Below are 15495 nucleotides of genomic sequence, written 5' to 3' on the forward strand. Positions count from 1 at the left end.
GGAGTTCACTCAGACTCATGTCCATCGAGTCAGTGATGCCATCCAGCCATCTCATCTTCTGTCGTCCCCTTCTCCTCCTGCCCCCAATCCCTCCCAGCATCAGAGTCTTTTCCAATGAGTCAACTCTTCGCATGAGGTGGCCAAAGTACTTGAAGTTGTTAGAGAAACTCAATTTTTGGAGCAGCTCAATACAGACGGTATAATGTGCAGTCAGCAGCTTGGAAGAGAGTTCTAGACTAATGTGTAGATTTTGAGTTATCACATGCAAGCAATATGTCACAAGGACAGACCTTAATCAGAATTTAAGAATCTTGGGAATTCTCTGGTGGTCCAGTAGTTAAGAATCCACCTTGCGATGCAAGAGGGGCATGGGTTTGATCCTTGGTCGGGGAACTCAAAAGCCCATATGCTGCAGAGCAACTAAGCCCATGTGCCCCAACTATTGAGCCCACGTGCCACAACTAGAGCGTCCATGCACTGCAACCAAAGATCCCACATGGTGCAATGAAGATTCCATGTGCCGCAACTAAGACCCAGCACAGCCAAACAAACATTTAAAAATATAAGAATTTAAGAATCCTTAAGATCAGCAACATGTGAGTAACCCTGCCACTTACTAACTTTGTGACTTTTAAAAGTCACTGCATCTCACTGAGCCTGTTTCCTCCTCTGTGAAAAGGCCTAAAATAACAACCCACTCTCATGTGGCTGCTCACATCAGGGAACAAATGTGAACACGCTTTTTACACTGGGTAGCTCCAATGGCGATCATTTTGTAATGCACAGAAATATAGAATCACTGTGTTGTAATCTGGAACTAACATAGTGTTGTAGTTCAATTATATTTCAAAAAACAAATATAGAAAACAAAAAACAAAAAAACTACGCAGCTCCATAACAAGGGAAGGCAAGGTCAGTTATGGTCTACACACCAAAAGCTATGCTCTGTGGCTCGGTCCTCTCAGCCTCCACGCTCTGTGTGTACTTTGTTATGGGCACTTTTCATAAGCTTTTGTGTATACTCCTGATATTCCTCCACGATGTACCCTGTTCCTTGAAAGCAGATACCAACCTACACTTTCTTAAACCTTGTGATGGGTGGAGTGTTTGTGTCCCCTTCAAATTCATATGTTGAAGCTCTAACCCCCAAAGTGACTGTATTTGGTGATAGGGCTGGTGAGGTATAAAAGTTAAATGAGGTCGTGAGGGTGGGGCCCTCATCCTATACGACTGCTGATGCTGCTACTGCTGCTAAGTCACTTCAGTCGTGTCCGACTCTGTGCGACCCCAGAGATGGCAGCCCACCCGGTTCCCCCATCCCTGGGATTCTCCAGGCAAGAACACTGGAGTGGGTTGCCATTTCCTTCCCCAATGCATGAACGTGAAAAGTGAAAGTGAAGTCGCTCAGTCGTGTCCAACTCTTAGTGACCCCATGGACCACAGCCCACCAGGCTCCTCCATCCATGGGATTTTCTAGGCAAAGTACTGGAGTTGGGTGATATGACTAGTGCTCTGATAAGACGAGGAGGAGATGCCAGAGCTCTCTGCCCATCATGTGAGGACACAGTGAGAAGGGGGCCATCTACAAGCCAGAAAAAGGATTCTCACTAGGTATCAACCCTTCTGGCACCTTGACTGGGACGTCTAGCCTATGGACTGTGAGAAATAGATTTCTACTGTTTAAGCTATCCAATCTGTGGTGTTTTGTTATGGCAATCTGAGCAGACTAAGAAACCTCTTTTTATATGAGCACAGCACTGACTATGTAGTGAGGTTATACAAAGGGCTAAAGTTCAAAGGTTACCCCCAAACATTATTTCCATCAGACATTAACGCTTCTTTCACAACAACAAAATCTTTCAGTGGTAAGTAGTGGCAAAGTAGATATCTCTGGATGGCAGTTCATTTCCTTGCACACTGGTAGGCAGAGGTGCCCATGGGAAATGACAAGACCTAAAAAGTGGAAGGCAGGGGTGCTACAGACTGAACTGTGTCCCTCCCAAAGTCATATGTTGAAGCCCCCCCACCCCCAATGCAGCTTTTAGGAGATAACTAGGGTTAGATGAGATCGTAAGGGTGGACTCCTTTTCTGATAGAATTGGTGGCTTTAGAAGAGGAAGAAAAAGGAAAAATGCAGCCATCTATGAGCCAGGAAGAAAGGCCTCACGGGAACCACGCCAGCACCCTGATCTCAGACTTCCAGTCCCCTGAAGTAAGAAGATAAGTTTCTGTTGTTTGAGTCACAGCCTCTGTTATTTTGTTATGGCATCCTAAGCAGATTAAGGCAGGTTTGGGTGCTTAGCAGTAGGGTGCTGCTGTAACAAATACCTAAAAATATGGGCAGCTTTGAAACTGAGTAATGGGTGGAGGCTGGAGGAGTTCTGAGGGGTATGCTAGAGATATGAATGTTAAAGGTTGTGAAATAAAATTTATATTTTATGGCAAGATAAGAAAAATTTAAACACAACTCTTCTCTGGCCTCTCTCTCCTCACTGTGCTCTGTATATCTGCCAAACCTCTCCCTCAGTAGGAATATCTGCTCAACCATAAAGAGCAACATTCTTCTAGCATCAAGACAAGTCCCTCCTTAAAAGATAATAGTCCTTCTTGACCGTGTAAGGGGTCACGTGACACACCAGGATGATGCTTAGACCTGGATAATGTAAACTGTCAATAACACATCATTTGATGTAGAGCCCTCTGTCTCAAAAATATCTTATACAACCGTGCCTTGATTTCTAACCAGCAGAAAAGTTCTCAAGAGCTTTCTGAGATGTTCTTCCTGGGATACAATCCTCAAATTTGGCTTGAATAAAATTTTCCAATTCTTTCTTAGATTCACTGATTAATTTTTCATTGACAAGGTGATTCTGGCAAAGGCTGAAAGACAAGAGACAGCTGGAGAGAAAGCTTCCATCTTCTTAAAGAACACAGAAATAGTCATGAGTACAATGCCGTTAGAGAAATAGACATTAAAGGCCACTCTGGCAAAGTCTCAGATGGAAAGGAGGAGCTGCAGGAAAGGAGATCCTTGTTATAAAGTGGCAAACAACTTGGCTGAATTGTATTCTAGTGTTTTGTGGAAGGTCTAACTTGCGAGCAATGATACTGGATGTTTAGCTATGATTTCCAAGCAGAGTGTTTAAGGAGAGGCTTGGCGTTTCCTGACTGCTTATATTAGCATGTAAGAAGAGAGAGATGGGCTTCCCTGATAGCTCAGTTGGTAAAAAATCTACCTGCAATGCCGGAGACCCCGGTTCGATCCTTGGATTGGGAAGATCCTCTGGAGAAGGGGTAGGCTATCCACTCCAGTATTCTTGGGTTTCCCTTGTGACTCAGTTGGTAAAGAATCTGCCAGCAATGCTGGAGACCTGAGTTCAATCCCTGGGTCGGGAAGATACCCTGGAGAAGGGAAAGGCTACCCACTCCAGTATTCTGGCCTAGAGAATTCCATGGACTGTATAGTCCATGGGCTTGCAGACTCAGACACAACTGAGTGACTTAAGGGATGAATTGAAGAAGAAACTTTTAACCAATAGGAGCTAGAACGTGAAGACTTGGAAACTTCTCAGCCTGGCCATATTGCAAGAAATAAGAAAGCGCGTACTGGAGGGAACACCACATGTGTGGTTGTCTTATTATCACTCAGTACAGAGTTTGAGAGATTATGTGAGTAGAAGCACTGCCATCTGAACTGAAGGGGGCAGAGACAGGACCGAGTGAAGGAAGCTGTCAGATTCCTTGGACTTGACAGGACAGAGTGTGGAGCTATTTAGATGGGAATATGCACCATTTTGCAAGTAGAGGAGAGAATGACCCCAGCAGTGATTCAGAGATCACCAGGGCCACTGCCTCAGTTTCAGCAGGTCACACTGGTCTTCATCCCAAAGCCTTAAGGGCAAGACTGCCCTGCAGAGCCCTGGTGGCCTAACTGACAGAGCTGTGGAGGCAGGCCACTGCCCCAGTGGGTCTGGAGGGAATAGCATGTAATGAAAGAGGATTATTCTCAAGCCTTAAGATCTTATGGAATTCACGTCACTAGGCTTGGGACTTGGTGAGGACCCATCACACTTCCCTTTTTCCCTATTTCTCTCTTTTGGAATAGGACCATCTATCTTGTGCTGGTCCTGCCATCCGGCTTTGCATATAACTTGTCTGGTTTCTCAGGTTCAAGCAGGAGAGGAATCGTTCCTTAGGATGTCTTATATCTCACAACTCATGATAGCTGATTTAGATGATATTGAGATCTGGGACCTTAGACTTCAGAGTTGATGCTGAAATTAATTAACAACTTTTGAGGCTGTTGAGATGGAATGAAAGTATTCTGCACATAGGAAAACCAGGAATCTGGGGAAGGGGGGATCAGAGGTAGGATATTATCAACTGCATTGTGTCCCCTCCCCCAAATTTATATGTTGAAGCCTTAAACCCTAATGTGATTATTTCTGGAGACAGGACTTTTAGGAGGTCAAGTTAAATGAGATCATAAGGGTGGAGTCTGTATCAGATAGGACTGATGGTCTTACAAGAAAGAAAGATCATTCTCTCACGTGTACCCACACACACTGAGGAAAAGCCACAGGAGAATGAAGCTACCTGCCAGTCAAGAAGAGGGCTCTCACCAGAACAGAATCAGCTGGCACTCTGATCTTACAATCCTAGGTTCCAGAGCTGTGAGAAGTATGCTTGTGTTGTTTAAGCCACCCAGCCTGCAGTGTTTTGTTATGGCAGCTCCAACTGTCTAATACAGGGGAAAAGATGGGACCTGGAGTCTATAATTGTGGATAATGTAAAAAGCTGAGAAAATAAAAAGACAAATAAACTTTAATTATGTGGACTAATCCAGGAAAAATCTGCAATTTTAAACTCTGTGGTTAATTGGCCAATTTTGATAATTTGATTGGCAAGCTTTTTTTTTTTTTTAATAAAAGTTGTGATATAATTCACATACCATAAAATTCACTCTTTTAAATTGTAGAGTTCAGTGGGTTTTAGTAATAATTCTGGTAGCTCAGATGATAAAGAATCTGCCTGCAATGCAGGAGGCCTGGGTTCGATCCTTGGGTAGGGAAGATACCCTGGAGAAGGAAATGGCAACCCACTCCAGTATTCTTAGCTGGGAAAACCCATGGACAGAAGAGCCTAACTGGCTATAGTCCATGTGGACACTAGAGTTGGACACGACTTATGATTTCAGGAGGATGTATTACTATTTTTGCTCCTTTTTTAAAAAGCTGGATTACTTTTGAGGCAGTTCTGAACAGAAGACAAATGAATTTCCTGTCACAAATGAGAAGTCTCATTAAAGCGAGCAGGTTGTACTGCTAAAACCCTCACAGAACCCCAGTCCCTCTAAGGCCGCGTTTCTTACCCAGTGTGGCGAGGAGAAGGCCAACGATGTGTGAGTGGGCGGCAATGGCCGGGCCCACGCCGGGGTGGATGGCCAGGTTGGCAAGCACACGCGTCAGTTTGATGAGCACGTCCTCTGCCTGGGCCGGCCTCCGTGCCTCGGGACGCTCATCTCCTTCCCCCCAGCGCTTCCCAGAATGCAGATCCAGCTTGTAGAAAGTGTGGAATAAAGACAGCAGAGTTGGGATGCTCCCTTTCTCCTTGGAAAACTGCTCACGAGCCTGGTTGTTTTTTGCTGTCAGGTTGCCAAGAATAAAAACAACGCGAACAACTAAATCCTGCAATAAATTAAAGACAAAGAGTTACGAGAGCAAAGGGGCTGGGACAAGTTGGTGGGAAGAGGACAGTATTTAATTAATTCATGATTTAATTAATAGTAAGATGGAACACGTCTGGTTTCTGCTGACTTGTACAGTATTTGATTCCCAGGATTGGTGCAAAGTGACAGAGGAGATTAAAAGCATTTGGCAGCAATGAAAGAACAGAAACTGATTGATGCTGTTAGCAAGGTCTATTAACTTCAGATCCTTCATCTGAAATTCAGGCTGGCTTTTTTTTTTCCTTCAGAAAACAATTAGTTGAGTGAGATGACATTACTAACAATGTGTTATATAAATCTAAGCCTTGAGACAAACAGGTTTCTTGAGCACCGAAATCTTTTCCTAAAAGTTCACCTCCTGCTCAAGCACTGTGTTTCTCAAAGTGGGTGTCTGTCCCATAGGGGCAGTCAGTTTGTGTTACATCAGACTTTCTCAGCCGGGGCACTGCTAATTCTTTGTTATGGGGGGCTGTTTATGTTTTGTTATGGGGGGCTGTTTATGTTTATATGGCACCCCTAACCTCTCTTACTAGATACCAGAAGCACTTCCTTACATACCACAACCAAAAATGTTTCAATGTCCCGTGGGGGCAAAATTGCCCGCAGATGAAAACCACCATTACAGAGTATTTACCACTTTAAAGCAGTATTTGTTTTTCTTGAGCAGGGTAGTGGTTACATGGCTGATGCTTTTATAACTGTTTGCTAAATGGTACATATGTGTTTTGTGCACTTTTCTGTATATAAGCCGTTGTTGTTGTTTAGTCGCTAAGTTGCATAGGACTCTTTGCAACCCAATGAACCGAACTGTGCAAGGCTTCTCTGTCCATGGGATTTCACAGTCAAGAAGACTGGAGTGGGCTGTCATTTCCTTCTCCAGTATATAAGCTATATTTAATAACAAATAAACGTTTCTTTAAAATCTCAGCTGAGAACAGTTTATGACTGCACAAGAAACAGAAACAACTGTGCTCTTAATTTGACAACAGTGGGCAGACAGACCAGTTCTGCTGTTAAAGGAACACTTACTGAGGGGCTACAACTAGCCAGGGTGCTGATACTCATTGCGCGGGTGCTGTTTACAGACAAGAAACAGGGTTGGAGAAGCCGCCCTTGTCACAGCCAGTGAGGGGTGGAGTTAGGATTTGAACCCCGGGTTACCCAGATCTGGCGTCGTTGGTACACTAGTGCCTCCCAAGTGGCTCGTTATTTACCTCCTCCTTTGCCTTGACTGCTTTCTGAGCAGTAAAGGAATTATCTCCTTTCAAATGCAAATATGAGGAGGAATTCCACAAACCCTACCTTATCAGATCTGTAGTTAGCAGCAGCCTTAAGGAATTGGGACAGAGGGCAAAAGGCTGGGCTGGATTTTCTCCAGGTGGGACCTGGGGGATGGGAGCAGCCCCAGCACTGCGTGTGGCCTAAAGACAGTGGAGGATCCTGGACAAAGGGCAAGATGCTGGGGCTTGCCTGGGTCTGCTCTGCCAATACCAACTTGTTCCTGCTTGTTCCTGAAAACGTTTTCCCTGGCCCCGGTGGAGAAGCAGCCAGGCTGCTGCTTGTGCAGCTGTGAACCATTTGCCAACATTAAGAAAGGACAGAGTCTAACACGATGTGTGCTGGCCCAGGAGAGTTCACACCCAGAAAAACCTCAGCTGGGCAGTGTGCAACCCATCACGCAGGTGGTCCAGGCACGGGACTCACTCCTGCCCCCACCACAACTGGAACGCTAGTCCTTGGGTACGTTTTGAATGCTGGGGTCTAGGGGAATACACATACATACAAACAAGGATGAGGCAAGGTGCTCTGAAGAGTTCGCCATCTACTTGAGAAAAAAAGGCTAATAATAAGTGGAGAGACCGCAAAGACTGAAAGGGCTAAGGAAGAAACTAGACACCCAAGGGGATTATGGTTCCCAGCCAGAGAGCCAGGCAGCCTGGGTCGCACTTCACTTGGCCTTTCTGTCTCTCGATTAACTCATCTGTAAAATGGGGAAAATACTGTGATGCAAAATTAAATTCATAATGTTAAAAAAAAAAATTAAATGAGACAAAACAGACAAAGCACAGACTGTAGTGAGTGATGATTCAGGCACTGTTCTGAATCCTTTACTATCAGTAAAATATTAGTAGCGTTAACCTATGTGGGAAAGACACAGAGGTTTTAGAGGAGTCTAGATAAGAGGATGCTCAGCGAACAGGGGGTGGCAGCGGGAGAGGTTAGCAAAATTATGACTATGGTTTTGAGTTCAACCTTGATAAGTTAATAAAAGCAGATATGTGGTGTGGAGGATAGGTGAGTTGACACTGGGGAAAGGAGCATGTCCTGAGAAAGAATACCTGGGGCAGTCCCTTTCCGGGTCTGGGGTCACCTTGTTTGTGTCTGATCACCAGACAGTTCCCTAAAGAAGCTGAAGCAGGTAGGTCTTAAATCTAAACCAAGCTCACAAAGTTGTGTTATAAAACTCCAGTTTCCCTTCACGTGAAACCAGTGGTTACTTCATGTAATTCCCAGTGGGCCAGGCCTCTCCCTGGGCTCTGGAAAGACAGTACTCTCTCCCTCTCTTGTCACACCCAACAGCAAAGCAGACCATTTTCCAACCAAGACAGAGGCTGTTTCTGAGAACTAGGCTCCTTGAAGGAAAATTCCACTGTGTTTTCTAAACTGAGGAGCAAGAGTTTTTCCCATAAACTCTGATACACAATTTCTGATTAAAGACTGCACTAGCCCTACCTCTGAAAATTGTAATAATTACTATTATTACTAATAGTAGTAGCAGCAACTAATACTCTGTGTTTATGATTCACCAATCACTGTTCCAAGCACCTAGGTACACAAATCGACTAATTCTCTGAAGTGACGATCTGCAGTTCCTTAACTGGAACAAAATGTTCCCACAATTCGGATAGCCACCTCCCTCATGCCCTAGGCAGTAGTTATGGCCAACATTTCTAGACTTCCCGGTGTTCCCTGGACTTGCTCTTATTTCCACAAAAGCACATTAAGCAAGACAGGAAAGACATGATCAGTGTTTTTAAATGACTTCTTAAAGCACACAATATATAGCTGCATTCTGTTGGCTAAATCATCAAGAGCATTAATTTACCTCCTAAGATTTGTCTTCTGAAAGATGCTAGACTATTCATTCCACCCCTCTCCCTCTTGCTAGCTCTGCCCCTTCACCTCTACCTCCAATGTTTGTTTTTCTGGTTGGTCTAGCTCAGAAGACTTCTCTGGCCCTGTACCACCTCCAACCGTCACTGCTGATTTGCTGACCAGATCTCTGGCTGCAGGTAAAAGCAGGTTTCCCCCTAGGTCCTCATTCTTCAAAATTCAAATTTCTACCCACCATCACATTTGGTCCCACAAGGGAAGACTGGGTGCTGCTTTTCCTGCTTGAAAACCTCCCTCAGGCCCTTGCCACTTTTAAAATTCTTTGATTCAAATATCTCTGTGGGTCCTAATATGGCACAGGTTATTAAGCCTGACACGGGGATAAGAAACTCTAGGCTTTAGGGCAGGAAGAGTTAACGCTGCCGCAGTGCCTCTCTCCCTGCCTTCAGATGGAAAAAGGAGGGGGTGGTTCCTGGCAGCAGCGGTGCCAACTGAAGGATGGCATGCAGAATCAACAAATGGGCTGGCAGATTGCACTGTGTGCACCACCAAACTTCCAGCAACTGCTATGCTTGCTACTTCTGTCCTCTTTCTCAGGGTTGTCTAAAGCATCGTCCTCTTTTTCTCCCCTCAACCCTTCTCAAATATGTTCTCCATGAATCTCGAGAGAGAATGGAATAGGCCAGAGCAGGGGCAGGCTCACAGGCAGCTGGCTGAGGTGGTGTTTCCTTACTCCCCTGCCAGTGCTTATCTGGACTCATTGGGAATTCTGAACGAGGGGGCTGAGCAAGAGGGCCCCTTAGCTCCCCACGGGTGGTCTGGGCTCTGTGAGGTACCCAGCCCCTGAACGGTGTTACCGTGAGGTTGTTTACTGTTCCACAGCCCAATCAAGCTCAAGTCTACTAAATATCACTTAATTAAAATCCTATAAAGATTTGAAAAATTACACAAAGGCCGAGATCATCAATTTGCAGAGAAATAACTCGCAAAAAACAATTTCATCATCATGCCAGTCTCCTTTGAGGTACAGAGCCTCTCCTTTATTCTAAGACAATATCTGAGAACCACCTATAAATCAACACTGTTACAGCCTTTTTGTTAAATTGAACACAAAGTTGCATGTTCAGACCACAACTATGTAGTTTTGAAACAGCAAAATGAAGATGAATCAGGAGAATCTTTTTTTTTTTTTTTTTAAGAAGGCAATCTAGTATAACCAGTTCACATAGACTTTCTAATTTTGCTTAAAAAGGAGTCAGCCCAGCAACAGCTCTGGCCAACCAGAACTCAGACAGGTTCACGTACTGGACGAAGCCTGACCTCAACTGTGCATCCCAGGTATAGCCGGTAGAAAGCTGAATGTTCTCTTTGGTTTAGCATAAGCTGTGCCCTCATGAGCAAACATGTTACTCAGTCTGAATAGGCTCCACACGCCTGTAAATCAAATTACTTTAACTGGAACAAAACAAGGAGCAGGACACTGCTGAACAGAGTGGTCTCTGTCAAGTTCCAGCAACAGCCTCTGTGTTGACTGTTATTTTCCATGTGAGAAACACTGGCCTAAAGTCAATGAAGGAGATTTCTACCTACTCAGAGATGTAGAAACTGAGGCTTGAAGAGGCTCCCTGGCCCCAGAGTCCCACACTGGTTAAGAGAAGAAGCAGGACTCGGACAATCACTTCTGTACTCACAGATGGATTCCCAAACCACTTCAACCCTCCTCCTCATTCCCATGACCCTCGTCTTCCCCAGGCTCAGCCCCAGCGGCATCTTCTATTCTTCCCTCTCTCGGTCACCAAGCTCCCTCCACTCTGTCATCTCAGAATCTCCCCTGACTCCCACTTCCCACACCCACTCTGGCTAACCCAGTCTGTAGACTCTTGTCAGAGATCCTTGACGGGCTCCTCCCTCTGTGACCAAGGTTAACACCACTTCTAGAAGCGCAGCTCTTACATCACCCCCTTGTTCAAAATCATCCACTGCCTATAAAATGCCAAAGCCAGCATCTAATTACCATCCAGACCCACGTGACCACTTCTGCCATTACCTCACTTTACTCCCCACCCACTGTCCACTCTTCCCTGACTCCACACCCTTCCTACCCACAGAACCTTAAAATAACCCATGTGCATAATGTTGACCATGGGGAAGGAACCATATCAAGATGTCACAGAAAGAATCAACTATATTCAGCAGGCTCCATTACTTACTTCAGAGAATACTTGTCCTAAGTCAAGGAAAACATTTTAGAAAGGTTTTCAAAAATGGGTTGAAACTGAAGGGGTTGTAAATGTGCTCAAAATTGGAACCCTCCTTTAACCAGAAAATTAAACTCATCAAGATGCCCTCTTTAAATTTTGGTTAGAAACTTCTCACGCAATCTGGATCTGAGAGCTCAATCAGGATTTGCAATTTGCAACATTTACCCAACTTCCCACCCTCAGACAAAACTCCAGTGTTAATCGAGCTTACAGGTGGCTTGAAGAACAGATAAATTTTACTATTGGGAAGACAGACTGCAGTGCTGCAGAGATGCTAATTAACCCCAGGCTACTGAAAGTGGGTCAACAGTTTGCCCAAGTGCTGAGCCATACAAATCAGAAGAATCTGAGAGATGTTGGAAGCTCAAAACCAGAATCGAAGTAGAAAATCATTTAAAAATCAGAAGAGATTATATGTGATGCTTCCATCCATCTATCCATCCCACCAACATCCCTTAATTGAGCGCCTACTGTATGCTTCTGAACGCAGCTATCACTCAAAAGCACCAGGGCGATGCTAGAATTTCACTGGGCTCTGTTCTTTTTTTTAAGTCAACAGACATAAATCAGGCATTTGGGTTCTGTGCTGAGTCGGAGAGGGTGGGCGGGAAGAGCCAGCTCCACAAGGGCAAAGCAGCAGGAGCTGGAAAGAATGAACAAGCTAAGGGCTTTTTGTGCCGCCCGCCCGGTCAGGGGTGCAGACCAAGGCCAAGGCCGAAAAAAGGAGCGAGCTCAGCCAAATGCTCACAGCACCCACTGGGAATGTGGCTGCCGAGGGGCTGGGAAGACAGCCACAGGGCCCTCCTGCCAGGCTGGAGGAGGAGGGCAAGCAGGGAGCCAAGTCACCATATAAAGGCGCCGGGGAAGGGGTGGAGGCGCCTCCCTTGCCAATCCTCTGTGGCCCCAAAGAGGATGGAGGAGGGGGAGAAAGGTCGCGCTATCCTCTGGCCTGCTGCTCGGCTGTGGTTGCACTGAAGAGGAGCAGCTCCAAAAGGGGCCAATGTTTTTTGCTTTCAGCCCTACCCTCTCCAGACATTCCGAGTCCCGTTTTCAACAGCAGGATGCCTGAGCCCTCTGAATCAGACAGCGTTCACATGCCTTGAAGACCGCCGCTTGCCCTGGACGAGAGAGGCTCAGCTTAACAAGCAGTACAAGCACGGACACGCTGGGGGATTCCCAGACAGCGTTCTCTGAGGCTGACGATTGCCCTGCATCGGGAAGTTCTGTTTCACAAAAGAAGCACAAGGAACTGAGTGTATCTAAAAGTGGGGAGGATTAGACAGATAGCTGTTTAATGGACAGGAGTGATGGGAATGTAGATAAAGGTTATTATTTTTTTTTTTGGACTGTGACCTTTGCAAAACATTGCCAGACTTACAAGTCTTATTTGAGGGATTTTACCTGATCTCCTGCCCAGTAGATATTTATAGAAGAAATGGGGGAAAATCCTTCCGTGCTATCCAAAAAAACAAACCCAAACATATTTTGGTGAGCTGCTAAATGTGGCGACGCTGATGTCAGAAGCACCCCTGAGGCAGGTCTGCTTTGCAAGGCTGCCACAGACCCCGCTCACGCCTTCCACACTGGGCCCATCTGCTTGCACATTTGGTTGTACCAAATGCAGTTTACACCATAAAGCATACAATATGTGCATAGTTCTTAAATGAGATTTGTCATTTCACTGAATTTCGGTCAGCATTTTAAATAGATACATTTCTTTGTGCTCTAGTCTAACTTACAAACTGCACCCGGCTGACTGCAGTGCTGTGTTTTGGTCTCAGTTTTTGTGTGTGTGGGAACTGGGAGTTACCAGCTGGACCATGCATCCTGGACAAATCAACCTCACAGACAGACATGAGCCAAAGAAGTTGCCCTTGTTCTCCCTGAGGAAGTCCTTTGTGAGAGCTGGGAGGAGTGGATTCCTTTTCTCTGAGACTGCCGATGAAACCCTTGGCTTGTACCACAGCCATCATATTCTGACAAGCTCGCGTCACTGAAGGGCTATGGGTGAACAGAGTTGTTGTGAACCCAACCATGCGTTATTTAAAATGAACAAATTGTCCTCAGCTTTGTTGCAAACTTAACAAAGGTTAGATATGGAGATATACTGAAATTTCTCAAAGCAAAAATAAAATTCGGTGGTTGCTTCATTAGCAAATGAGTCAAGAACAACTTGTGGCTTGTCTAGCTAACCAAGGATAAGGAATCCTCCCTTCCACTGCCAGTTCAAGGATCCCCAGGGCTCACTTCTCCTCAGTAGCCCAGTGTGACCAGTGTCGGAAGCCCCATTTGTGCAATGGCTTGGTCTCAGTGTCATCTGTTTTGATACAAGTCTGGCAGAGAAAGTCCCTGGAAGGGTCAAACGGCCCATCTCCTTTTCTCTGGCTAAGAAAGTGCTCCTTGGCTACCTTGTGCCTCAGCAAAAGGCACAAGGTGGGCGGTTATCACCACTTACTGGGGAAATCTACACCAACACCTGGCCTGTCTTGCTGATTTGGTTCCTACTTTGTAAGGGAGATTCACTTTCAGCCACATGCCTGAAGATGAAGATTGACCCTGTGTGGCTGCTTTGATTAATCACTTTAAAATCTCTTGAGGATTTGTACAAAACCCTCCGCTGTCAATTTTGGGGAAAACAATTTGTTTTAAGGGGCCATCTTAATAATTTACACCACAGGTTCCCACACCTGCTCTTCACCTGAGGTACCTATTAAAAATAGGTTCTTGGGCTCTGTCCCAGACCTGAATCAGGCTCTCCCAGGGTGAGGCCTGAGAACCCGTATTTTTAAAACTCCTCAAGTTTAGGAGACAATGATTCAATGATTCAAATCAAGAAAGAATTCAATATCTCACCACTTTAATACCTAGTGTTTTTATATCATGTTAAAAAACTATGAATCCATGTTTCTTTTAAATAATTCTCACAACACAGACAGGTAGAAAATAAAGGTGAAAATGCTCTCCCCACCACCTTTCATTATCAACTGACCTAATAACTGAGACAGATTAAGGGCACTCCAAAAAGACCAATTTTCATATGCTGAAGTCAGACTTTTCCTTGAAAAGAGATGAATATGAATAAGGTGTGGAAAAAAATGAACAGGAAAAAATTTTTTACTTTTGACATTTTCTCACTTTTTCTTTTTTTCCCTTTAATGGAATGCACCACCAGATGGGGGAGGAAAGATTCCACTTCTCCCAGCAGCCATCAGCTTTGGTGCTACCTGGTTCCAAGCAGCATCTCCCCCTGGTGGACGGGGGAAGCGGCTGGCCACAGTTTCCTGCTAAGCTCCTCACCTGGGTGATCAAAAAACACTCAAAGAGGTGTGTGCAGGTGACAGTTCATTTGTCACTAGAGAGGGGTTTTCTTTCTTTCCTTCTTTCTTTTTTTGAGATTTTTGTTTCTATGTTCTCCAAAAATACACTGTCATAACGTGATTAAATTTAAAAATAAGTCCCAGAAAAATGAAATCTCTGCCAATTATCAACGTAGCCTTCAAACTTTTAAGACAAAGGCAATGCTAACCTCTCAGGACAAAGATAAGGGCTGCAGACTGATTGCTGAGTCCCTGGGTGACAGCTCCGTACACTAAGAGACTATAACGGGTCCAAAGTGTGCATGTGTCTATAATCCAAGCTGGCCTTGGAGAAACATTTCCTAGAACTGAAACAAAAATAGTTCTAGGAAGTAATAATTCCAGTTTAAAAGTTGCTGGATGACTGGGGTACATTTCAAAGATCAGTTCAAAAGTCTCAATGTCCAAGTAAAGCTCAGGTGGAGCAAAATCTGAGCCACCGAAGATTAAAACACTCACATCAGGATGTGGTGTGCGGTTTCTGTTTCTGGAAATCACTTCTATCTCTTGGGAAAGAGGAAAACAAATCTTATCCAACTAGTCACCTGGGCCAAAGGGAACAGGAACCTAAGATGCTGTGCTGGTCTGAAGTAATTTAAGATCCAGCATTTCTGTTTTGCTGCTGTGTATGGCAGCCCATCAACAAGAAAAATGTGGGGAAAATTATTATTTCCTCCTCCAAAGTAGGAAGAGGAAAGTAATATTTAAGGAAGAAGTACTAGAGGACTAGAAAAAAAAATATATTGTATAACACTTTACAGATTCCAAAGCATTTCACATACACAAAATTCATTCTTTCAGCACTTATCATGAGTCTGTTATGCCAAGAATCATCTCAGGTTTATAAAGAAAAAGCCTGTGTCCTTAGGAAATCCCAATAGTGCATAAGGCAGCTACACAAATGATAACTACTTAGAGAATCACAAAAGAAATATTTACAAAGATCTCTAAAAGCCTTTGGTTAACGATTTTAGGAAGTGGTTGGGACACATAACTATTTCCTTGTAGCCTGAACAATTTCCCTGCTCTTCTAAAG

General features: G+C 44.7%; 1 protein-coding gene across 5 annotated transcripts in view; it reads right to left on the reverse strand.

Moving 5' to 3' along the window:
• The window catches only part of ARMC2 (armadillo repeat containing 2), a 121650-nt gene that overhangs the window by 24314 nt on the left and 81841 nt on the right, over positions 1–15495 (reverse strand). For all 5 annotated transcript variants that reach the window (XM_010856636.1, XM_010856639.1, XM_010856637.1 and 2 more), the window contains one exon: positions 5372–5687. In XM_010856636.1, the coding sequence (XP_010854938.1) occupies positions 5372–5687 (316 nt within the window). The remainder of the gene's footprint in view (positions 1–5371; positions 5688–15495) is intronic.

This window comes from Bison bison, unplaced genomic scaffold, assembly GCF_000754665.1.
Source record: "Bison bison bison isolate TAMUID 2011002044 unplaced genomic scaffold, Bison_UMD1.0 scf7180017864373, whole genome shotgun sequence".
In the NCBI taxonomy this organism is placed as follows: domain Eukaryota; kingdom Metazoa; phylum Chordata; class Mammalia; order Artiodactyla; family Bovidae; genus Bison; species Bison bison.